We start from the raw sequence: 26981 nt of genomic DNA, 5'->3' as shown, positions 1-26981 counted from the left end.
TCAGCAAATATTATATGTATTGGGGGATAAACTAGAAGAGTTACCAGTAAGATCAGGGAGGAAACAAGGATGCTCATTAACACATTAACATTAATATGCATTAGAATCTTAGCTATAGCAATAAGAGAAGAAAAATTGAAGGAATTACAATAGACAATGAGGAAACAAAACTCACTCTTGGGAAAAGATATGATGGAATACATAGAGAATCCTAGAAAATCAACAATATCTACTTGAAACAATAACTTTAGCAAAGTTGCAAGTTATAAAATAAACCCACATAAATCATCAGCATTTATTTATACCACCAACTGCAAGAGATAGAAAGATATTTCTTTCAAAGTAACTGTTTACAATATGAAATTCTTGTAAATTCAGAAACTATATGAACAAAATAAATATTTCACACAAATAAAGTCAAATTTAAACAACTGGAAAAATGTCCATTGCTCTTGGATAGGCTGAGCTAATATAATAGTAACAATTCGACCTAAATTAAATTACTTATTCAGTCCATACCAATTAAAGTACCAAAAAATTATTTTCCAGAGCTAGAAGAAATAGTATCAAAATTCATCTGGAGGAACAAGAGATCAAGAATATCAAGGAAAGGAAAAATGCAAAGGAAGGTCACCCAACCATACAAGATCTAAAACTATATTATAGGGGGCAGCTAGGTGGTGCAATGGATAGAGCACTATCCCTGGAGTCAGGAGGACCTGAGTTCAAATGGCTCCTCAGACACTTAATTACCTAGATGAGTGACCCTGGGCGAGTCACTTAGCCCTATTGCCTTAAATAAAAATAAAATTATAACAAAAACTATATTATAAAGTGGCAATCATCATATCTGATACTGGATTAAAAAAATAGAGTGGTAGATCAGTGGAATAGATGAGGTACAAAAGAAAAAAGTAGTAAATATATATATATATATAGTAATCTGTTTGACAAACCCAAAGACTCCAACATCTTGGATAAGGATTTACTATTTGATAAAAACTGCTGGAAAAACTGGAAAATAATATGGCAGAACTAGGCATATATCAATATCACACCTCCTATATGAAGATAAGGTTTAAATGAGTACATGAAATAAACATAAAGAATCATACTATTACCCAATTAGGAGAACAAGGAATAATTTCTAAGATCTATGGAGAGGGGAGGAGTTTATGAGCAAATAAGTGATGAATTATAAAATGCAAAATTGTTCATCTTTATTACATTAAATTACACGAATAAAATCAACATAACCAAGATTAGAAAGCTGGAAAACAATTTTTATAGCTAGTGCTTTTGTTTGTTTGTTTTTAGGTTTTTGCAAGGCAAATGGGGTTAAGTGGCTTGCCCAAGGCCACACAGCTAGGTAATTATTAAGTGTCTGAGACCAGATTTGAATCCAGGTACTCCTGATTACAGGGCCGGTGCTTTATCCACTACACCACCTAGTCGCCCCTATAGCTAGTGTTTTTGATAAAGTACCCATTTCTAACATATATAGAGATGAGTCAAATTTATAAGAACACAAGTCATTCTCCAATTGATAATGGTCAAAGGGGTACAAACAAGCAGTTTTCAAATAAATTAGAAGTATCTATTGCAATATGAAAATATGCTCTAAATCATTGCTGATTATTCAGATTAAAATAACACTGAGGTACTACCTCATACCTATCATATTGGCTAAAATGACAAAAAGGGAAAATGATTAATGTTGGAGGAGATGTGGGAAAACTGGGACACTAATGTATTGTTGGTGGAGTTGTGAACTGATCCAACCATTCTAGAGAACAATTTGGAACAAGGCCAAAGGGCAATAAAACTTATATTTGATAAACTTAGCAATACTATTTCTAGATCTGGGGGCAGCTAGGTGACACAGTGGATAGAACACTGGCCCTGGAGCCAGGAGTACCTGAGTTCAAATCCAGCCTAAGACACTTGATAATTACCTAGCTGTGTGGCCTTGGGCAAGCCACTTCACCGCATTGCCTTGGGAAAAAAAATACATATGTATATATGTGTATATATATATACACATATATACATATATTATTACTAGATCTGTATCCCAAAGAGATCATAAAAAAGGGAAAAAAGTTTCACGTGTCCAAAAATTATAGCAGCTCTTATTGTAGTGGCAAAGTATGGAAATTGAGGAGATGCCCATCAGTTGGGGAGGGGGCTGAACAAATGGTGGTATATGAATGTGATGGAGTACTAGTGTTCTGTAAGATATAATGAGTGGGCAGATTTCAGAAAAGCCTAAAAAGACTTGCATGAACTGATGCCGAGTGAAGGAAGCAGAACTAGGAGAACGTTATACACATTAATAGCAACATTGTGTGATGTTCAACTATGATGGATTTAGTTCCTTTCAGCAATTCAGTGATGAAGGATAATTTTAAATGACTTTTGATGGATGTTGTACATGTATAATCTATATCAGATTACTCACTGTCATTGGGAATAAAGAAAGAATGAAGAATGGTAGGAAAATGTAGAACTCAAAACCTTACAAAATGATGAATGTTGAAAACTGTCTGAATGTAATTGGATAAAATAAAATAAAATTTTTAAATTTTTAAATAAAAAAACAGCTTTGGGGCAGCTAGGTGGCACAGTGGATAAAGCACTAGCCCTGGAGTCAGGAGTACCTGGGTTCAAATCTGGTCTCAGACACTTAATAATTACCTAGCTGTGTGACCTTCGGCAAGCCACTTAACCCCATTTGCCTTGCAAAAACCTAAAAAAAACCCAGCTTTGATGTAAAAATTTGATCACTGTTATTCATTGCCTATCAGTCCTCAACCTTGGGTCACCTTCACCATCCTTCATCCTTCACTTTTGCTCTCAAGTTATTGAGTGCCATTAGGGAAAGCCACACAACTACACCTTCTTTTTCTACCACAAATCCAGACAGTGTTTTTTTCATTTGTTTCAGCCATGACCAACTCTTTCTGACCCCATTTGGGGTTTTCTTGGCAAAGTTACTGGATTGGTTTGCCATGTCCTCTAGAGCACTTTACAGATGAGGAAACTGAGGCAAACTGGGTTAAGTGACTTGTTCAGGGTCACTTTACATAAGTACCTGAGGTTAATTTGAACTCAGGTCTTCCTGACTCCAGGCTTGGTGCTCTATCCTCTTAATTGTCCTTTTTTAAAATAATACAATATATTAAATAGGATGGCTTTCTGAGATGGGAAGTAGGAGAAACAATGAGAGAAATTATTATGCTTCAAACAAAAACATAATAAAAACTGATTTTTTTTTAAAAAAGGAATTTCTTCCAGGTATAATGTGGAAGTAGTCGATGAGGGACCAGTTCATCCATGTATAGATTTTTTCTTCCTGGTGAGTTATATAGAGTATGTCCAAATATCATCTTTCTGATTCCAATCCAATGGAAGTGTGATTAGCTTACTTGCTAGCCATGAGTGACTAGAAGGCTTTTGTTGTGGAGAAACAATGAGTCTTGTTGCTAGCTAAGGAGAAGGGAGGACTAATAAGTCAGCAAACACTGACCTAGAACTGAAATATAAAAGGATTGATAGCTTCCCTCCACCCTCATATACCATTTTATGATTTTCTTTTCACTTTTGGGTTTTCAAGTGACAAGGAAGACTGCTATGAACTGCTGGGTGGGAGAAGAAACAAAATCATTAAAAAGCATGAGAATAAAGTTTTTCTTAATATAAGCCATATCTTTATAAAAACAGGAAGATACATTACTTATAATGACATAAAACTAGAGGGTTTTCTAATACAATCATCTGTTATATGACTGTAAAACAGAGATCACCATCTCCAAAGATTTTTGTGGTGTATGGATAACAAGAGAATGTTAAAAGGCCAAGAGAAAAGTTCTTCAATATAAGAAGACCTTGTATGGAGACTTTATGAAAAAATATGGATAGCATTGGGCAGGAAAAGAAAGAAAGGATGAATTTCATTTTGCATTGGTACCTACATTAATAAAGTCATAAATCCCATGAAGCATGGAAGTAAATATTATCCATTTGATCAAATTGTCAGGCAAATCAAATGAGATAGAGTGTAGGTAAGAGGATAACACTTTTGAATATGGACAATTTTATTGGTAGAAAGTGAAATAAGGACAGTTGTGAGAAAGTCATGAAAAAGCAGTACCTCAGAGAAAAAGCATTTCTTATTCAGGATAAATAGAATTCAAGTGTAATTTCCCAGCATCTGATTTACATATGAACAATTTGAGGAATTGAAAGGAACTGTTTGGTGACTATGAAACAAATGTATGAGTGATTTGAGCAGGGCAGCCAGTGGAGAAGCAGCCCAAACTGTCAGTGACTTGCCATATGTTCATTTTTTAAGGGAGGCCAAGGATGTGGAGGCCTTCAGTACAGATATATGGGGTACCCCAAGGTCATTATTCCTTGGAATAGAGGAAAGTAATTAATAATAAGGGAAAACCAGGTCCTAAAAGAAGCTGACATTCATGCACTAAGAAGATACTTTTTGCCACTATTTACAAGTTTTTGTTTTCCAAATTTATGAGTTCCACTGAGGCAATAATATTCCCTCCCCCAACTTCCCTTTCCAAACCTGTACTGGTACAAGATAGCTCACTAAAATTTCCAATCCTACCTTGATTATTTTTGTCTTACTTTACCTCATAAACCATAAATAAACTCCCTGAAAATAGGAATTATATCATACTCAGCTCTGTACTAACACAATGCTTTACACAGAGTAAACACTGAATATTTGTTGGTTGAAAGAATAATGAATAGAAGTTAGATTGTTGACAGCATCAGGGCAGTCTATGGGTGGTTAATGAAACAGAGCTATGCTCTGATTATAAAGAAATTGAAATCCCACTTTTACCCCAATTATCATCATATTCTAACAAAACTAAGCAGCCTAGATCAGCATATGAAATACTTCAAATAACCACATCTAGCAGTTAACTGAACATAAATCAGCCATGACGGAAGTTTTAGAAATTTTGGACTAAGGATCCTATCTGATCACTCCTCTAATATTTTCCTTACAACATTTTCTGAATCAAATATATGCTACACACATTTGCATCCCTATATATTCCTCTTACTTCAAGATAAATAAGGACAGTAGAAGTAAACTGGTTGAAATTCTCATATACAGTTAAGCAAGATGCAGGGAAAGAGGATTTATAAATGTCGTAATATTTTATGACTTGTGTAAGTCCCTTTTTGTTGGTTAAATTTAGGGGATGCTACTGTTTTCCCAAAAACACATTTCCATTCCTTCTTTCATTGAAAGGTTGCAGTAATGTCAAATAACTACTTATAGAAATTTCTAAAAATTCTCTTTACTTCCCAATACCTGAATGACACAAAACAAAATGAGTCAAAATATTCACATATTCTCAGAACTCTGGTACCTTATTAGAATCATAAAATTTATAGCTGGAAGGAACCTTGGAAACATCTACTAAATCTTTTTCAAGATTTCTACAATATAGCATCTACAGGTAATATAATGATATTATAAAATAAAATATAATAATAATGTATTATAATACATTATTATTATCAACTTTGTTGGAGAGGAGGGGGAGATGTCCTGTTGCATACCTGGTATCATCTGAAGGTTACATTTTTCAGAAGGCTTCTCCTGAACTTTGCATTTTAGCTCTTTGTATTGCCTAGCACAGATTTTGGTCTGAAAGAATTATCAAGATAGCCTCACAGGTTTCCCTGGACTAGACCTTCGCTCCCTATCAAACCCATTCTACACAGAGTGGTCTTCCTTAATCTATGTTTTACATTACCATCATTCTATTCAAAAGCCTTTGGGAGGGAAATTGACACTTTGGGGAAGACACAAATCATTTGAATCCCTTCATTATATAGCCCTGATCTACTTCTTCAAGTTTATCTTTCACTCCTTGCCTACATAAATATTCCAGCCTATGAATGTTATTGCCTATATAACATGATTTTTGCTATCTTTCTGACAAAAATATTATTTCTCTTTCCTCTAGTTCTCCATAACTAGCCCAACTCAAGCCAACTCCCTGCTGCTCCCTGACCATCTTCACATCATGCTTTCTCATCTCCCTCCAGTTCTTCAACTTGTACTCCTAACTGGAGAGAGTTTTGGACAATTTGTCTCTAATCCATACTTAACCACCGCTGTCCAGCTGCACTAACAGATGCAATAAGATTACATGTGAACCTTCCTCATCTCCAACTTTAGCTCTGGGGAAATCAAATCAGCATTAGCATACAGGAAAATAAACACATCTATTTGGTTTTGCTCAACATTCCTATGACTTTCCAGTACAAAATACCCCATTTCTGTCCCCAATTCCATTATAAATGTCTTCCCTTATTAGAATGTAAGCTATTTGTGGGCAAGGATTGGTACCTCCATTACTTAGCACAGTGCCTAACATCTGTTAAGTCCTTAATGTATGAGTTTTTTTCTTTTCTCCCTTCCTACTTCTTTCCTTCCTTCCTTCCTTCCTTTTTTCCTTCCCTTTCTTTCTTTTCTTCCTTCCTTCCCTTTCTTTCTCTTTTCTTCCTTCCTTATCCTTCCTTCGTTCCTTTCCTTTTCTCTTTTTCTTTCTCTTTTCTTACTTCCTCCCTTCCTTCTTTTCTTTCTTCCTTCCTTCCTTCCTTCCTTCCTTCCTTCCTTCCTTCCTTCCTTCCTTCCTTCCTTTCTTTCTTTCTTTCTTTCTTTCTTTCTTTCTTTCTTTCTTTCTTTCTTTCTTTCTTTTTCTCTGTTTCTTTCTGTCTCTCTTTTTCCTCTTTCTTTTCTTTTCTTTCTTTTTTCCTTTTTTCTTCTAGTTAGTTTCAATCCTGTCTTCCAATTGAAACTTTCTATGTCCTCATATGTTCAATTTATTAGTCATAAACATTTAAGTAGGAAATACAATACTTACATGTATATTGGATACCACTATGTTTGGGAGAGAGAAAAAGAAATATTTAGTCATACTTCCTATGGTTTTAAATGGAAGGGTTATTTCCAAAGGGTGAGACTTCTTGTTTTAAGTAAAACCTTAAGTAGAGATAAATTTAGTAAAGAGACATGTCTTTGGCTGCCTATCACCTATTATAAAATGAGAGACAATAAAAAGAAACTCTGAGTGAAAATATATTAGTTCTTTTCTAAACAATATCCTTTTGGATACTGCCTTCCTTATTTGGTCCAAGATCAATGTTGCCTATTTGGTACTGCACCATTCCCTAAATTTCTCTGGCTGAACAACTTAATAGGCATTGCAGAAAATATCAAAATTTCTGTAAATGTGTGTGCCTGTTGGGAAGAAATCAGAGAAAACAAATTTATACTGAATTCAAATTAAGATGAGAGACTTTTAATTTGCTTTTATATGTAATAGGGGGAAATTAAATTGATAAAGGAAATAAGATGCGAGAGAAGTGTGATAGAGATAAATTGCAAAATAAGTTCCTCAGGGATGAACATATAGCTAACATGTTAGCTAGATATCCCAATAAGAAAACATTTTATTTTATTAGAACACCAAGTTTTATGTGTGTATATGACTTAACTAGTAAAACCAGTAGCCTATAAAACTTGTCAAAATAACTGATTAAGTACATTTCAAGAAACTGAAATTAAGCACATTGCCTCTTACTGATATTTTAGACTAAGCTGGGAAATTCTGGGATTGTTGGTTAAGTATCCTACAACTCTGAATTTCTATTTCATGGCTATTTTCTCAGTTTTAATTGGTCCTATTTTGCCTCCTAAAATCTGATCTTTAGGGAAAAGTGAACCCAACCTTCCAAAGTAAAAATACGAATCACATAATGTTTTCTTTGAAGAACTTCTAGCACCACAACCATCTTTCAACATCAAATGATACAAGAAATATGATGAACTTACCCCACCTAGCAGGAGTATCTAATAAAAGAAATCAAAAATACACATTTCTAGAGCCCTCTCTATATGAAAAAATTCCAAAAAATTAGAATAGAAAGTGGAGAAAGAAACAAAGGTATAAGCATACCAGGTCACTTCTGTCTTCGATGATATGATAGGGATCAGGGAGAGTGGAGAATTGTATTGGTAATGACAAAGTAATTATTCAGATAGATTTGAACCCTTTTCTATGTCTCTTTTATGCTGGACTCAACTTTACCATATGTACTATGAGTAATCCGCTTTCTTGATGCCAAAAAGGTAGCCATTTTGGAATTTTGAATAAGATATTAGGATTTCAGAGTTACTTAAGAAAACGAATGGAACACAGTACAAGTTGATTTTTAAAGTTATCATCATCACCAGGGTAGCTAGGTGGTGCAGTGGATAGAGCACTGACCTTGGAGTCAGGAGGACAGGAGTTCAAATCCAGTCTTAGACATTTACTAGCTGTGTGACCTTGGACAAGTCACTTTACCCTGACTGCCTCACATCCAGGGCCATCTTCAGTCATCCTGATTCATATCTGGCCACTGGACCCTGATGGTTCTGGAGGAGAAAGTGAGGCTGGTAACTTAGCACAGTATCCCTCTCACTCAAATCCAATTCACATGCTTGTCATGACATCACTTCCCTGATAGCATGGTCTTCTTCGAAACCAAAGGTCAAATATCAAATCACATATCAACACCATTTTCACTATTCAAAAGTGATAAATCTTCTGGCAAAGGTGACTAGAATATCTAAATTATAAATGAGCACATGATACTTGTTTATTTTGGGGGGGGGAGGCTATGGGGTCAAGTGACTTACCCAGGGTCACACAGCTAGGTGTCTGAGGCTGGATGTGAACTCAGGTCCCCCTGACTCCAGGGCTTGTGATTTATCCACTTTACCACCTAGCTGTACTTGTCTAATTAAAATAATGCTTTTCAAAATTAGTTTAAAACCAGAATAAAAACAAAAAGCTAGATAGTTTTGTGAGGCTCCATTTGCTGAATTAATTTAAAAATAAGATTCTGAATAGTCACTTCTCATAACTTGAATAAAACCCTTCTTCCATCTTTACCTGCTGAAATACAGCCCATATATCATACCTAACTTGGTATGTGACCTTATAATCTTCCATGATATATGTATACAAAAACAATATATCCCTCCTCAGATCTCTCAAGATGCTTTGTACCTTTTTTCTGTATCTACCATATTCTAATTTGCCCCATCTCCCCCAAAGGAAAATAAAAGTTATTTAACAGTAGAGACTCTATTTTATTCACCTTTATCACCCCAATGCACTCATTGTGTCTTAGACATAGCGAGTATTTAAAAAAAATAAAGTTTTGCAGACAGCTTTACTGAATTTCTATTAACAAATTTTTATCTGCTTTGTGTAAATAATTTTATGGTTTTTTAACATCTGCAAGGGGGGATATAGTATTTTTTCATCAGAGATTAATTTTGATTTACAGTGGGAAAGAGCAAAATATAACATCCATCCATACATACACACATAAAAATGAAATGTGGTTAGAACAATATTCTGAGACCCTATCTCCTATCAGCTCTACTACTTTTTCTATAAAAGGAACTAAAACTGTCCTTGAGACATAACACAGGGGATTAAGTTCCAAATCAATGACAGTTTCCAAAAGCCTAAATACAAACATCATTGCAGAGTTAGCAGCTCCTTCTCCAACCTTCTCATTTGACAGTCCTGTACAATTAAGTCAATCTTGATAAATACCTTTACCTCAAAAAATACCCTTACCCTGGTTAAGAAGACCTTTTAACTGTTAGATGATCTATGAACATTTCATTTCATTCCAGTTCTAAGTCTGAAGCATCCCATTGAATCAGCACCTGTCCATATCTTACTGTATCCCAAACTCAAAGACAGATATATAAAATAAAGAAAAAAATGCTATTTTTAGTACTAATGTATACTTCAAGCATCTTAACATTCAAGACATTCAAGTTTGTTTCAAATTACAGAATGAATCAACAAATTTTTTAAGTAACATGAATTATATTGTTTCTTGCTTGTTTCATAGTCAAGCCTATTCAAATCAACAACAAGCAAAGAGAAGAAATTTCAGCAACATTCCTCCTTGTAATTTTACAAAAACAGAATCTGCATCAACCAAGATATCAATAGGTTAGACAAATGGCAACACGTTTAATAAGACTACTTCTATGAGACTGAAATGAAGGAGAGGAGCCCTGGCCTTCAAAGCACCAACAGACAAAGCAAATTCTACTATTTTCTTAACCATCTGCAAAGATTAAACAGGGGGGCAGGGAATAAAAAGGAAATTCTTTCAGAAGAGAACTTGCTGGCTCCAGAGGCACTAACATTATTGAAAGAACCTTTCAGGGTGGCTAGATGGCACAGTGGATAGAGCACTGGTCCTGGAGTCAGGAGTACCTGAGTTCAAAGCAGGCCTCAGACACTTAATAATTACCAAGCTGTGTGGCCTTGGTCAAGCCACTTAACCCCACTGCCTTGCAAAAAAAAAAATAACCTTTCAAAAGAGCATTTTACAATATTAAAAGAATCATCTCTGAAATTACAAGGACCCAAATGGCACTTTGCTCTGTCAGAGGTACAAAACAATCTCTGCAATATTATTTCTGCTAATATACCCAGGCCAGATGTGAAAGGCTGGAAAATTCTTTCATTTCAGCAGTTTATAACCTCCTACTCAAGTCTTTGAGAAAATTATTCAGGAAATATGGAGTGCCAATGTATGTGTCCTTTGTTTTAATTTGTATTTCTTTAATCAGTAGTAATTTAAAGTTATTTTATCTTGTGATAATTTACAGCTTTGAATTCTCCTGAAAACTGTTCATATATCTTGACTATTTCTCTACCAGGGACTGACTCTTTTTATAAATTTGTTTTCAGTTGTCTCTATATATTTGAGAAATGAGACCTTTATCAGAGAAACTTGCTGTTAATTTTTTCCCCTAGTTTATCTAATTTTGGCTGCACTAGTTTGGCTGCATTGTTTGTGGAAAAAGCTTAATTTTAATGTAAAGTTTGCTTCCAATGATCACTTATAGCCTTTGCTTTATCATAAACTCTTACCTTATTCACAAATCTGACAGTAACATTTTTCTGAGCTCCCCTATTTTACTTATATCACCCTTATTGTCTAAATCATTTATCCATTTTGACTTTATCTGAGTTATGCCTCTTTTCTGCTAAACTGCTTTCCAGTTTTTCCCAGCAATTTTTATCAAATATTGAATTCTCACCCAAAGATCTTTTTGTTTATCAAATGGTATAGTATTAGCAACTGTGTAATATGTACTCATTCTATTCCACTGATCCAGTACTTTCTTAGCTAGTACCAGGTTGTATTGATAATTACCACTTTGTTATATAATTTGAAATCTGTAACTGTTAGACTGCCTTTGTTCCATATTTGATTTTAATTCCCTTAATATTCTTTACCTTTTGTTCTTCCTGGTGAATTTTGTAAATATTTTTTCTTGCCCTACAAAAGTAATTCTCTGGTGGTTTTATTGGTAAAGCATTAAATAAGTAAACTAACTTATGTAGAACTGTCATTTTTATTATATTGGCAAGGCTTGCTCATGAGCAATTAATATTGCTTCAATTCTTTAGATTTTTATGTGAAAAGTGTATTGTAATTCTGTTGATGTAATCCCTAAGTATGTCTTTCTAGGTAGATTCCCAAGCATTTTGTATTGTCTGCAGTTTTTAAATGGAATTTCTCTATTGGGTTTTGTTAGTAGCACATAAAAATGCTGATGACTCATGTGGGTCTTTTATATCCTGCAATTTTGCTGAAGCTTGTTTCAACTATTTGATGTTTGTCCTTCAAAGGGGATCACTTGTAAGTGAATTGGATTTAAGTGAAGTAGAGCTTGGCCAAGTCATCAGACTCACTTTCTCCTCCAGAGTTATTGGAGTCCAATAGCAAGAGGTAAGTCAAGGTGACTGTCAAAAGTCCAGGAGGCAATGGGAGACCTTGACCTTTTTTTCAGGACTATGATTACTCTGTAAGCAAATGATAGACCTTGAAGATTTTGAGCAGAGTGACATAGGTCTACAAGAACAACTACTCTGTTAAGAGATGTATAAAAGGTGGGTTCAATTGGACTAGATGGACTTTGGGGTCTCTTCCAACTCAGATTTTATGAGTGAGCTTTTATGTAAGAATATACATATATGTCCTTATAAATTGTTGTTAAGAATCCTGCTAGATACTTCTGAGGAGATGCCCATTTCTATGGCTAATGCTTATCCTAGGCATATATACCTAACAGGGGAATCTGGATCAGTGTGCGCACATCTTAGATAGCCAAAATTTCACTTTTGATCATGTGTATTCCTGTTTGTCCTTCATTCTTGAAGACCACCAGTGAACATTAGGAGGTGATGCCATGACATTCACTTAAATTGGATTTGTGCATGCATGTGTGTGCATGTGCTCACATGAGTTGGCAGGGTGGGGGTGGGATTGCCAGGCTCACCTTATCCAGTGGCCAATATGGATCAGGAAGACTGGAGATGACCCTGCATGCAATGCAATCAGGGTTAAGTGGCTCACTCAAGGTCATACAGCTAGTAAGTGTCCCAGGTTAGATTTGGACTCATCCTCCTCACTCCAGGGCTGGTGTACCACCCAATTTACAAGGTGGAGCTACAATGATGGTGTAATCCCATGATTTGCAAATCAATTCCTTACTATGAAAGATTAATTAAACTACTGTTTGGCCTGCTCTGTTGCCCAGGTTAGAGACAGGCTCAGTAAAAATTTGGTTAACAAGAGGCAGCTGTTAGACTCAGTACACATTAAGACAAATTCTACTTTGGATATGGGCAATTTGGAAATTTGTTTACTTGGTTATTCCTGTTTGTAACAGGTTTTCTTTTTTTTCTAATGGGGCAGAAGATAGTAGAACAGAGAAAGAGGATCTTTTAAAAAATATGTATTATGGTACAATTAAGAAATATAAAAAATTTTAAGAAACAAGGGAAGATTTACATGAACTGACCAAGAGAACAATATAATGGCTACAACTTAAATGAAAAAAATCAATAAAAGTTTCAAATAACTGAAAAATCAATGAAGTTGACGAAAAAGTGATGATATATATCTCTCCATAGTACTATGGAGGACTAAAATATATATATTTTCAGATGTCACAGTACTGAATGTTTTTACTTTGTTTTGATATTTTTGATGTTTGATGTTTTTGAAATCATAGTGAGAGTTAACTGAAGAGAAGTTGAAATTACTGATGCAAAACAGAATACATTAATAAAATGCAATTTAAAAATCAAATGTCATTTAGAAAAATTATTAAATATATTAATTGTTGGCAATTGACAATGTGAGGTATGGAGTTAAAATGTATAGCAGTAGAGAAGAAATTTATTAGATTTCATGGTGGCAGGGTGAAGGGTAGGGCAGAGGAGAACCATGAGGGGCACTTTAAGTAAAGCCTTACTTTAGGTGAGTAAGTTCAGAAAATGGATGTTTGACCAATAAACTCAGTTCTAAGAGCCTCTTATGAGTACAGTAGCCTGCTTGGCTAATGCAATTTTCTTGTAGAAGAGGCTGGAGAACTTATTTCCAGGAAATTTCTGATATATGTAATTGAAGTGCCTTGGAGAGACTTTGAAGAATATATTGTTAACCATAATTTCCTTAGGCTAAAAAAGACATAGTTTATAAATGAAGTTTAATTCTCTAGGATCTTACCAAAACCCATGGGTGGATGGCATCCTTACAAATTCCAAAAGTGATACAAAATTTTAGGGGCATTTTATACAAAATGAACAAAGAATCATAAAACTTTTGGTGGCCAACCAATGAGATTTCACATGGATGACATGGTTTTACAATATGATTCTCTCAAACCTTGTATCTGCTTAAAATTCCTATTAACAAGAATTCCATTTTATGCTGAAGAGTAAATGTTTACAAATAATAGGATTTTCTCTCTGCTCATCCAGGATGTCTCTTCTCTTGAAGTTTGTTGATCAGGTAAGGCTAACATTGAGAGGACCCAACAGTATTAACACAGGTGAACTCAACATTGTAGGACACAGGCCTTATATAGTAGACTGACATTTTATAACTATTAAAGGTTAAGAAACTAACTTATGAGCAGAAATATGTAGATCAAGAAATATCATATTAGACAGTATATACATTATGAAACTGATTTTGTTCTGCCAACCATATGGAGAATGGTGGCTCAATTTACAGGTGAGGAACCTGATTCAGAGGTATAACCCAAAAAGCTTTAATTATCTTCAGCTTCTTTGTTGGATCTCCCATCTTGGTTTGTCTCCTTCATTAATAATGTCTGATGAGAGATAATGCTTCAAAGGAGTTTTCTCCCTCCAAGGCTGACTCCTGGTTTCTTGGGCCTCAGTTCCTTATCTGCCTTGGCATTTGTTCTTTCATTTTAGTTGAAGGGATTGGAAGTTCTGAAGAGTTGAGGGAGCTAGCCCAGTTCCATGGAAAATGCCCCAGTATAATGGATTCAGGGTGGAGAGTACAGCGTAGGAAGGGAGTTATTGGAGTCTCATTATATGTTAATAATAGTGTTGCTATCTTAATGCCACTCAAGTTTGAAATTTTTGATCATAGCATAGATTTTGGCAGTCTTCTTGCCAATCATTTCATTTTACAAGTGAAAAAAACCCCAAGATACAAAAATTGATTTGCTTATGGTCATAAAAAATAAAGAAAACTAGTGTCTGTAGTGAGTTTTTTTCTAACTCCCAAATCTAAAGTCCTTTCCACTGGTTAGCCCTATCTTTCAAAACTATTTTTTTTATATTTCTCCATTTCCATCGCTAATATCATCATTTATGTCCTTATTATCTCTTACCTCGATTACTGCAATGGTGTAATTGGTTTTCTTTCTCCAGTGTTTACCTTTCATCTTGAAAATTCCCCTTTGAATTTTTAATGTATGTTTAAGAAAGTAAGAAGGCTGGTAATAAGTCAAGAAAAATACAGATAGGGAGCAAATATGTCCAAAATCCTTTTCTGGCATTCAAGGCTTTCAAAGATTTGGCCACAAGATACCTTTCCAGTCTTAGTCTCCACTACTTTTTTTTATGTAAACTTCCCTCAGACAAACTGGAGTTAAGCCCTTCTCAAGACAAATTTTTCTGAATGGAATTCCTGCTTTTCCAGTTTCGTATCTCAGTTCACTCTATCTTTTCACCTTGACCATCCCAAAACCCACCTACCTTTCAAGGCCCATTCCTTCATTTAACTTTCTCTCATCCTCCCAAGCTAAAAATGGTCATCTACAACTTACAGCATTTTGTAAACTTAGTACATTTTTTTCTTTTTTGCCTGTAAAGTTATTTGGGCAAATCTCAAATTCCCTATTGCAATATAAAGTCACAGAATAAGTTAGTTGAATGAATGCACAAAAGAATTGTTATTTCAGTAATTCTATGGATTATTGAAGTTTATGTCTGAGAAAGCTAGAATATTATGGAAGCTGAGGGAGGGGAGAAAACAAAATTTAAAAGGCAAGAGAACCAGAGGTAATAGACTAGGCTAAAGCTTAAGAAAGACAGTGTGGTTATAAGCCTAGAGAGAGGAGACATAAGGAAACAGCTAATCATGAAGATTATTTTATCCATCCATCTGTCTGTCTAGCTATCTCAATATTTACTTATCACTCCAGTGTGTGTATCTTTGTCTATTAATAGACATAAAATACATACATACACATATATGTAGATATATACATATATACTTATATCTGACCTCAGTCATTTGACACAAGCTGTGTGACCTTGGACAAGTCTCTTAACTCTGCCTCCTATCCAGGGTCTTCATCGATCATCCTGATTCATGGCCACTGGCTCTGCGGGCTCTTAGGGCCCCCAACTGTTCCAGGGCCCCCCAGTCCTGCCCCTGGCTGTCCGTAGCCCTCTCTGCCCCCCAGGTTTCCCGGGAACAGAGGACGAGGCGGAGGCGGGCGCGCTGCACACAAAGGTTGGAGATTTATCACAGTGGCCCCCCCTCATTCAGATCCAATTTATGTGCTTCTCCGTGGCATCACCTCTGTGGTCTTTTCCAAACACACACACACACAACAAACACACCATATATACACATACTCCAACTGTTCAAATAGATGCCTATACACACACATCTAACAATAGAGATATTGATCTCTTATTCCAATCTGGGGTGATTGGTTGGTACACACACACACAATTTCTATGTCATCTCTCCCAATCTGGGATGATTGGTTGGAACACACACACATATCAAATATACTCATACCCCACGTACTCACGCGGGCACGCATGCACCACGCATGCATACACACAAACACACACACACACACAAAGACGCTGATTTCTATCCCTGTCCTGCCCAGTCCCAGGCTGGGGTGATTGGCAGGAGCTCCCACATGCGCCACATGCGCCACACACACACACACACACACACACACATACACGCGCGCGCGCGCGCGCGCACCCCCATTCACGCACGAGCTCTCTACACACATGATGACATGTGTGGGCCAGGTCTGTGTTGGGCTCTCGGATCCCAATCGCCGGCTCTGCTGTGATGTCTCTTTTGTCGGATCCCCTGGAGGGAGACTTGTGTCTCAGCACTGGGGTGACTGGGGCGCGGCTGCTCTTAGGGCCCCCCCGGTCACCTGCCCCCAACTGTTCCGGGGCCCCCCCAGTCCTGCCCCCCCAGGTTTCCCGGGAACAGAGGAGGAGGCGGAGGCGGAGGCGGAGGCGGAGGCGGGCGCGCTGCACACAAAGCGGGGCGGGGCGGGGCCGGGGGGGCGGGGCAGCCGCAGCCGCAGCCGCGGGAGCCGGAGGGGGGCGGGGCCGGGGCGGGGCGGGCCCGGGGGGGGCGGGGGCCGCCGCAGCCGCGGGAGCCGGAGGGGGGCGGGGCCGAAGGGCGGGGCCGGGGCCGCCGCAGCCGCAGCCGCGGGAGCCGGCGGGGGCGGGGCCTCCCGGCGGGGGCGGGACCGGGGGCGGGGGCGGGGCGCGCCGGGGCCGGGCCGGGGCCGCCGCAGCCGCGGGAGCCGGGGTCGGAGGGGGCGGGGCCGCCCGGGCGGGGAGGGGGCGGGGTGGGGAAACCGAGGCGAGGGGCGCGGGGCGCCATGGGGAAGGGGGCGGGGGCGCCGCGCCGCGGTGGGAGGGGAAGGGGGTGACGTGAGGAGGGGGCTGAGCCGCCATCTCCTCCATTCCGCGCCCGCTCCCCTGCTCTGCGGCTGGCGGCGGCGGCGGCGGCGGCGGGAGCAGCGCGGCGGCGGCGGGCGCTGAGGCGGCGGCGGCGGCGGCGGCGGCAGCGCTGGCGGCGACCGTGGCGGTGACGGTGGCGGCGGCGGCGCCGGGCCGGGGGACGCGCGGCGGGGGCGCCGGCCGGGGCTCGGGCCGGGGGCCGGCCTCCCGGCGGCGGCGGCGGCGGCGGCGGCGGCGGGCGGGCGGAGGGGGCAGGGGAGGGGGCGGGGCCGGGGGAGCGGACGCCGCGGCGGCCTCTCCGCGCGGCGGCGGCGGCGGCGGCCAGGACGAGGCGGCGACGACGGCGGCGCCGGCGGCGCGGGGGGCTCGGGCTGATGGCGGCGGCGGCCGCCCCCCCCGGGGCCGTGCTCTCCCCGCGGCTGTGCGACAGCGACCCGGCTACGCCCGGAGCCCAGTCCCCGAAGGTGAGCCGGGCCGGGAGCGGGGCGGCCTCGGGCCCGCCGGCTCCCCGGGGGAGCGCCCAACGGCCGCCGCAGCCCCTCGGGGTCCCTGGACGCGGCCGCGGGCGGGGAGGGTCGCCGCGGGCCCGAGCGGAGCTGGCAGGAGCCCGGGAGAGGGCGAACGCGGAAGAGGAAGGCGGGCGGCTGGGGGAGCCCCCGGGTGCCCGGGCCGCGCTGGTCGGGCCTGAGGGCCTCTCGGCCCCACAGTCCAGCCCAGAAAGGACTTTTCCGGGCCTTGTTTTCCCCTTCTTTTATCGGTGGGGGTCCGCTCGGGCGGCGGACGGGAACTCGGATCTTAAGTTCAATGTCAAGATCCGAAACTCCCGCAGAAGGCCGCGGGATAGGGGGAAGGCTGCCCAGCCGGCCCCACTTTGGGAGCCTCCGACGCGGATGAAAGCCCAGGCCCACGGGAGTATCGGAGGGCCACTTGTAGCCGTTTGTAGAGTTAACTAGCAGAACAGGACGACCCTATTTGGGAGACCTTTTCCATTAGGGAAACACCTTGGGCCTCCCTTCAGAACTTTGTTTACAAAGGAATCTTTCAGGCCTTTATGAGTGGAGGGATTCGACTTGTTCTGTTTGGCCCGGCCAGACTAGCAGAAGCTTCAAGGGGAACTTGCAGAAGGCTAAATTTTGATGTGATACTAGTAAAAACCTAAATATAAACAAGTGAAATGAGATGCTTCTGGAAGTACTAGGAGGGTTTCTTTCTTTGACGGCCCTCAAACAAAGTTTTAAAGTGAGGGGATTCTTATTCACATCCTTTCTGTGAGATCCTTTACTCACATTGGAATGGAACTTGTTCCTAAAAATATGAATAGCGTTTTAAAATTATTCATTTTAAGTACAATAACATTACAAAAATACTTTTGCATGTATTATTTTCCTTACACCGGAACCACTTGAATGAGGCAGTTCAAGTAGTAGAATCCTCACATTAGGGATGATCTCAGCCTGGTTGAAGTATAGAGTCAGCATTGAGTCTTTAAGACCTAAGCCACCTCCCACTCATACTTCACTCATAGGATCCTAGGTGGGTCGCTTAATTTTTAAGCGTCCTAGGTAACCTGGTGGGTCACAGGTGCTGATTGATTTGAGTGAAAGGTGTTTTCAGACCACAAGTTCCCTCAACAAGGAGATAAAAGATGCAGTTCCTTCCTCTCCCCCAGGAAAAAACAAAATACTACAAATGAAGAAAAGGTTCAGGAAGTTCTGACTTCTCTCTAGCTAGTGACAGAATTCTGGCTTCAACTGTGACAGTGATAGATAACGGCGCTCTTTCTACTGCATTGTATCTACATTATGATGTAAATGCAATGTAATTTCATTTTTGAAATCTTTGTGTAGATTTTTCAGAACTGTTTGAGCCAAGGGGCGTGATTGAGCCCCCCTTTTTGAAAATATAGACTAAAATAATGAAAAAATTACCAGTCTCAGAAAAATAAATCAGTCTGTGATCAGTTGAAATCACATAAAAAACTATAGAATCATTTTTATATTTATGACATAATTTAAATTTTTTAAATGGATTTTCAAAGTACAATCTTGAAAAGCAGAGTTCTTCCTATTTTGCCAGAGAAAGAATGAAGGACAAAATATAGATTTTATATTTTTAAATGAAAAAACCTGAGAAGATATCCAAATGAACACATAATAATCTTAGAAGTTAAAAAATTTGTGGCTTAAAAGACATGATTGAATGTTGAAAGAGAAGCAAATACTTTTTTAAAACTCATTTTGAGACCCAGTAAACAAGTTTAAATATAAGTTAAACAATAAGCAAGCATTTAAATGCTAGGGATAAAAAGAAAGGGAAAACTACAGATTCTGCTCTCATGGAGTTCACATTCTAAGAAGAGAGCTAACCTTTAAATAACTGAGCTACTAAAGTTATCTCAGAGTAAGGATAATATATGTAAACCACTGTAGATTTGTAAAATATTTTATTTCTAATTGGAATTCTTACACTTTGAAACCATGGATCCAAAGTATAAGAATTCCAATTAAAAAGGCTGTTTCATTGGTATGAATATTTCCTTCACTAATTCAGATCACATTGCCCTGGACATTCCTAATACTCTTCTGGCTCTTCTAAGATCTCAGGAGAACAGAGCACAAAAGCTTTCTATTACTCACTTTTGGTTTTCACCATTTTCACTGACCTCTATCACTTTTTTTAGTTTTATAATCTTTATTTCTTTTATAGTATTTTTACATCTTGGTAATATTTTTGTAGCCACCTCAGAACTACCATCAAGATCTCCATTGCCCTTTGAGTTACTTGTAATTTTTAGTGTTCTAACATTGTGTTCTGTGATTTGCAGTTACTTATCATCAGGAGAACACTTTATGATGCTAAAGAGATACTCTTAACCACATCTGCTAGAAAAGATCAGGCCTAATATTTGGAAAAGTAAACAGTGTTTTTTTTTTTTTTAATCAAGTTCTTATTATTGATTCAGTTTGTTTTTTATATCAATTACTTTTCCCACTGAATCCTTTACCCTTTCAGAGAACCATCTCTTAAAGGGGGGGGGGGGGAAGCAAAGATGAAGAAATGGCAGTTAATGGATAGTGCCATTCACTGTCCCTGGCAAATACTTTGTGATTATTGTAAGCACTTGCTATATAGGAGATACTTCCATCTGCTGCTTTGTAGTGGTAGAGGACTGTGGGTTTGGAAACACTACTTAGAAGTCAGAATGTTTCAATGTACAAAATACTACTAATAGCCATTATTTATATGGCACTTTAAAGTTTTCAATGGATAATAAACATTTATTAAAATACCTTCAATGTGCTAGGCTTTGGGCTTTTACGCTAGAGATACAAATACAAAAAAAAGGAAAAATAGTCCAGCTTTCTCGGATCTACAATCTAAACGAACACAAAGAAAGCTGAAGGGAGTGGAGAGGCAACAGACATGGGAACATGGTAAAGAAGTCAGATCTCAAAAGTAGTGCAGTCATGTGGGAAATTAGGACAGCTAGATGAAGGTAATCTTATTTGACCATCACAACAGCCTTGAGAGATAGTTATTATTTTTCCCTTTTATATAGATATGGAAACTGAGGCAGACAGGTTAAATGACTTTTCCAAGAATCACATAGCTAATAAATGTCTGAGGTCAACTCTTTGACAATGGATCTAGTATTCTATCCCACTCTGCTACCCATCTTCAACTGATGGTTAGTTTTTGTAGAATTTTTTTCTCTTCTTAAGAAAGAGTTTTTCTGGGAGGGATAAAAGTGAGAGACCAGTGGGAAAAAGTAGTTGATGCAAAAATAAATAATTGAAAAAAAACACTCTTCAGCTTTCCAAATATGATATGCTCTAACATTTTCTCATTTCTGGTGCCAGATAGTTGTCCCATTTGCAAGGCCAGTCCTAAATATGTATGTTGAAATACTGACTCCCTTAAAATTTTCATGTAAGCTTCTTGCCATGTCTATGCCATACATTAATATGATTGAACTCTACTAGGTATGAATGGTAAAAACAGAGCCCAGAGAGATGGGCCCTTGAAATTCAGATCATCACTAGATATGTGACTATGGGTATATCACTTGATTTTCTCCTCTGTAAAATGGCATAATAATCCTTTGTATAAACTATCACAGGAATATCACAAAGAAAAACACTTTCCTTAGTGCTGTAGAAACAGGAGTTCCAGGTGTGCTACATTAGTATAATGTACAGTGCAATGATACATATTCATATCAATAAATAAGCATATTTGGAGAACTTTTGGCATTAGCAAAAATCTTGGGCCTCTGCGTAAGATAAGTGACACTGGTAAAACCTTAGATAAGCATATGAAACTGTATATACTTTGCTAATTATCAATAATGAGATCATTGAAGTAGTCCTTTATTATAAATAAAAGATTGAGGAAGGTCTTCAAAGCTGCATTTTTCTCTACTGTATTAAATGCTTTTTGAAAATCAGCATAGCTGATTTTTAGCTAGATTTTACATCATTTTATATGTCAGATTTGTGATCAGGGAAAGGGTTGTATGTTGGAAGATCATCTTTGAAAGCCTACCTGTATGTAGCACATTTTCATCAGATACTTTCAATGCCATGGATAGACCAGTTGCTTATTCCATTTTTACATTCTTGTCTATGTCTGTTTTTTTTTTTAATTTCTAAATTACAATTCCTATTTTTCAACTTTATTTCATTGACATACTTTTATACTGAATTAGCAAGTGTAGTGGAATGCTGTCTTAATTTGGAGGAGCTTTTCAAGTTCTTAATAGAAGTTTTTGCTTCATTCTTTAACACATGCTGGCAGGAAGGCTGGAATTGACTTCCTGGTGATGTGTTTGCTTGGAGGTTGGCTGCTGACTTTGCAGAGCCCTCCCTCACTACAAGTCTTGACCTCCTCTCACTTGCCTGATGTCATGGTCCTCTTCAAGAAAGGACAAATAAGATGTTGCAGAGCAAGGGATCAGGTATTCTGTGAAATGTTTCTTTTTGACTTTTATCTGTACAATGAATTCAGTTCTTCATACTCCTTTATGTATTTGTTTTACCTGTGACTCATTCTTCCATTTAGTTTCTTTATATCTTTTTTCACTTATACTGAAAATCTCAGTATGGATATGATCAGTTATTCAATAGGGTTGACAGGTCTTTGAACCATTGTAGACCAAGAAGGTAGTAGATTCACAGTATCTTGAATTAACCTTCTGAATCTCATGCCACTAAAAAGGGTTGTTGTAAACCAGGAACAGATTTAGTTAATTTTACCTCCAAGTAAATTGATGTCAAACTTAGCTGTGAGCCCTTTTGGCAAGGAGTATTTAAGCACCTTTCTGTGGATTGAGCAGCAGGCTTGTGCAGTCTCTAAATATGTTGTTATTAAAGCAATTGCTTATCTCAACTCTTAGGCTTCAAGTGATCTGTTGCATTAGGTATCACTTCCTGGTTACCTGCAGTTAAATTTATGACTGTAGGTTGCCTGGTGACTGTTATCCTTAGCACTATTTTCTCTCTTCCACCACTTTTTCAGCATCACTATGTGGGTAAGGTAGACTGCTTTGGGAGATCATGGCTTCCCCTTCACTTGAAGTCTTACAGCAAAGACTAATAATTTGCTGAGTGTACTGTAGAGGGAATTCTTGTTCATATACAATTTGGCCCAGGTACGTTCTGTGGCATTCTGTGAAGGTAGAAAGAGGCTATGCATCATTGGGGAGGTGTCTGCCTATTGTCCTTAAGACAAAAAAAAATTCTTGGTGGCCAAATCTCATTATGGCTTTTTAAATTTAGACATGTAATTATTCTAATAGATTTACCCAAGACTTTGCCAGCTTTGTAGACTCTGCCAAACTTTGGATCCTAATGGCATTGCATCTGAGAGCCTAGGATTATGATGAGGTGGCATAGGACTTCTTTGAAGGGCTTTACAGTTAGGGTTATTTAAAAATATATTTTTGCTATTCAGCTTGTTTATTATTATGTATTTCTTTCCATTAAAGTTATTTTCTGATACCATGTTGTGGTGTGGCAATGATCCTCTCTTCTAAAAGTGTGCCACAATAGTAAGTACAAGCCTTGGCAAGTTGTTCTAATCTAGAAAGCTTTTGTCACACCACAAATTGTATGTGCATGTGTTATTCAGGAAACTGCCTAGTTAAATTTGTAGAGGCTTAACACAGGAAGTTTGGCCACTAGTTGATTAATTATCATGAGCACAAGCAGCTCATGCAGGATATACATTAAGGCATGAAGGGGGGGTTATGATCCTCAGTAATAAAGTGCCTACACTAATGAATCGATGGCTTTTTGAGCTTGAAGCACAGATAAAAGCCTTCTCTTCTTTTGGCCATTCCTTTTGATTCAGATGAAGATAAATTCACTCAGGATACTTTAGTTCAGCCTTGTGTGATTTTCAAGAAAATATGGTATCTAAAATTTGGTACTAATTACAACATTTAAATTAGCAACTTTCTAATTGAGAATCAACAACTTTTCAGAGGTCTTTATTTTAAAACATTTTGATAATTATTACTCATCAAACTCCTTGGGAAACTCAAATTCAGTAGGTCCAAAAGAGAACATTTTTATCTGTCCTTCCAAGCTCACCTGAAGGCCATTAGCATCTCTCCATTTATCAGGTTCACAATCTGGTACATATCCTTGACTCTTTCCATAGCTAATCAGTTGCTAAGCCTTGGAAATTCTGGTAGGTTCTACTACCAAAAAAATAACATTTCTCATCTTTTCCTTTCTGAAAGTTTACATGGGTATTATCCTATTCTAGTCCTCATTACCCCTGGCTTGGACCATTGCAGCAGCCAGCTTCCTAATTGTTCTGTCTGCCTCAAGACTCTTCCTCTCCAGTCCATATAGGGCAAGTCTGACCATTTCACTCCTTGATTCAATAAACTTGAATGGCTAAATTCCTAGAAAAAGTTGTATACTTGTTGCCTTTGCTTCCTTTCCTCTCACTTCTCCATTTGTTTTAATTTGACTTCATGGCTTAACTGAAACTGCTCTTTCCAAAGTTTCCAATGTCACTTGACTTTATTGACTCATTGCCTCCTAATGTATATTGTTTCTGGGTTTTCATATTGTTCTTATTTCTCCTACCCATTCGATCATTCTGTCTTCATCACTATCCATTTGCTGAATCATCATTAGTATCCCCATCATTAGTATCTCCTCCTTTCCCCTCCTTTTTTCCACCCAAGTTCCATTCTGGATTCTATTCTTAAATCTTTTCTTGGTGACTTTATCAGCTCTAGTGGGTTTAAGTATCATCTATAGAGAGATGACTCTCAGATTTACCAATCTTTTCTCTGGAACTGAGTTCTGTATCACAAACTGCCTGTTGGATTTTTCACACTACTCTAGAAGTAACACATGAGATTTTCTTTTTAATTTCTTTTGGTCTCATATCCTGTTAGTACCATGAACTCAATTAGAAACATAATTGTATTTGTGTATTGCTTATAGGTTTATATATCATGTATATTTGTTTTTATGATTTATTCTAGCTCTTCCTAAGGAAGATTTCTTTCCTTCATCACTCTTAAAGCCCCTCTTAATGTTCCAGTTCCCAGTATCCTGTTTGTAGTGAATGAACCTGTTGTTCTTAGTTAACAAAAAATTATTTGTTTTCCATGAATTTTTTTATACTGCTATTGGTGTTGGTGAACAAGAAGGTAATGCTTATGGAAATTATTTTACCACTCAGCTTTTCAGTTCAACAGGCTCAAATTACTGACATTTGCTAAGTACTTTAACATTTATTAGATCCATTGCCAGCTCCTGGGGCATTATACTATATTCCCAGAACAGTTTTAGGTGTTGGGGAGATCAAATAAAATATGATCCCAGTGTTCCTGGACTTTACAACCTCCTGGCTAAGTACAATGTAAACTAATGACTGTAATGCTGCACAAGACAGATAAATATGTGAGATGTTTAAACAGATTGATTATATAGCATCCTAATGGAAGGAAGAGGCTTGAATAACATAAAAGAACAATCAAAAATTATTTCAACTTTGAAGTAATAGTGAAAGACCTACATATTCTATCTGGTTTAGGCTTGCAAATCCCAAACCTGTTTATTCTTCTTTGTCCTGTTCTGACCCAGGTTTCCTCTATTTTATAATATGTTAAGTACTTGTGCAAAGAGTACCATTCATTGAAGAAAATCTATGAAGGGAATAACTTACATATAAAATATATATGTATCCAACATGTATCAGTTTTCATATTCTTAAGCTAGCCAGTAACCATCAATCAGGAAATCAGTTATTGATTTTTATGCTGAGAAACTATTAGAATTCAAAAGTTAGGGGGTAAACTCAAGTCAGAGATGGGCAATTATCAAACACAAAAGAAAATATCTGTTAGAATGCCCTCAGTCATAAAGTCCTTTGTTTACTCTTTTCCCTTTCTTAAATCTTAAATTATAGGATGATACTGAAGAAAATTCCAATGATGGCACCCAGCCATCTAAAAGGAGGCGAATGGGCTCAGGAGACAGCTCTCGGAGTTGTGAAACTTCAAGTCAGGACCTTGGGTATTGACATTTTATTATATAATGATATTTTAATGGTGTTTTGTGTTTTCCTATGCTTCTGTTTTAGTCTCTCTGAATTAGTCAGTTAGCTAATAATCATAATATTCTGTTTCTGTTTCTCACAGATTTCTTAGTCTGTATTTATGGTTTTAGTTTGGTTGGTCTCTTAACTATCCTTTGCACATATTCTGTTTCATTCAATAAACATTAAGTATCCATATTGAGCTGAATACTGCTCTTCCTCTCCTGTTCTTTCTCTTGAAATATCTTTTGGCTTCTTTAATCAATTTAATGTCCCATTTTTTCTTCAGAAAGAAATTGTGAATGCATTTCATCATTATGGTCTTAAAACATTTGAAAGGTAAAAGAATTTAGACCAAAGGATCTGTAGGTTTCAGAAGGATAGATTCAGGCTTTAGTGTAAGGCAAAAAAATCTTCTAACATTTAGACCTTTCCAAAAAGGGGAATGGCCCCCCTTGGAAGGTAGGAATTTTCCCTCATTTAAGGTCTTCATTAAAGGCTGCCTAACCACCTGTTAAGAGGGAGCGTTAAAGGAGTTCTTGGTCAGGTGCTACTTAGACTAGATGATTGCTCTGAGCCTTTCTAGCTCAAAAAAAGTTGCAGTTGTGATTCTGTTTGGAGGACCTTCTCATCTCTTTTATTTTGGCCTGGATCTCACAGAGAGAAGTAAAACGATTTGCCTGAGATTGCACTCTAGTTAAACAGAGCCACAATTTTTCATAATTCTTCATTAATATATTATGTTTACTTGATTTGAGTTTTGGACTCGTGAATGCAACCTTAGAAGAGTTGATTATCAGTGATAACCCCTGAGAAAGTTTATTTAACATGTAGTAGTCAAAATGAAGTCTATTACATAACAGCTGATCCCAGTATTCCTGGACTTTACTACTACTGCTACTATTATTATTATCATTATTATCCAGCCTATTGACTGATCCATTTGCCTAGAATTTGTCTTTGACAAGTCCATCTTCCTAATAGGTACCAAGCTGATATTTCTAAATCAGAGGCCTGCCCTTGTAACTGCCTTTCTTGCTCAAGAAGTTTCAGGGGTGCCTTAATGTTTCTAAGCTGAATGACAAAATACCTTTTGGCATTTGAAATCTTTCACAGTCTGACCTACATATTCTTCAGACTGATTTCTCATTTCTCCCCTTGATATATTCTTCAGTCTCACCTGCATTTGCACATGTCTGGAATACATTCTTTATACCTCTTAGAATTCCTCTCTTCATTCAAGGTTCAGTTCCAATACTTCCTTATATTTTT

The 26981-nt window shown here is 38.2% G+C and overlaps 2 protein-coding genes across 10 annotated transcripts in view; one reads left to right on the top strand and one right to left on the bottom strand.

Annotated features, from left to right (window-relative positions):
• The window catches only part of ERMARD (ER membrane associated RNA degradation), a 183086-nt gene that overhangs the window by 71902 nt on the left and 84203 nt on the right, over positions 1–26981 (bottom strand). The gene's annotated exons all lie outside the window — the stretch shown is intronic.
• The window catches only part of LOC141487907 (PHD finger protein 10-like), a 48507-nt gene continuing 38987 nt past the window's right edge, over positions 17462–26981 (top strand). Inside the window, 2 exon segments of the mRNA XM_074187494.1 lie at positions 17462–17608; positions 25581–25687. Coding sequence (XP_074043595.1) covers positions 17519–17608; positions 25581–25687 — 197 coding nt within the window. The 5' untranslated portion in view covers positions 17462–17518.

Source organism: Macrotis lagotis, chromosome 5, assembly GCF_037893015.1.
Source record: "Macrotis lagotis isolate mMagLag1 chromosome 5, bilby.v1.9.chrom.fasta, whole genome shotgun sequence".
In the NCBI taxonomy this organism is placed as follows: domain Eukaryota; kingdom Metazoa; phylum Chordata; class Mammalia; order Peramelemorphia; family Peramelidae; genus Macrotis; species Macrotis lagotis.
The sequence above is the reverse complement of the archived record's forward strand: the minus strand, read 5'-3'. Positions and strand labels throughout refer to the sequence as shown.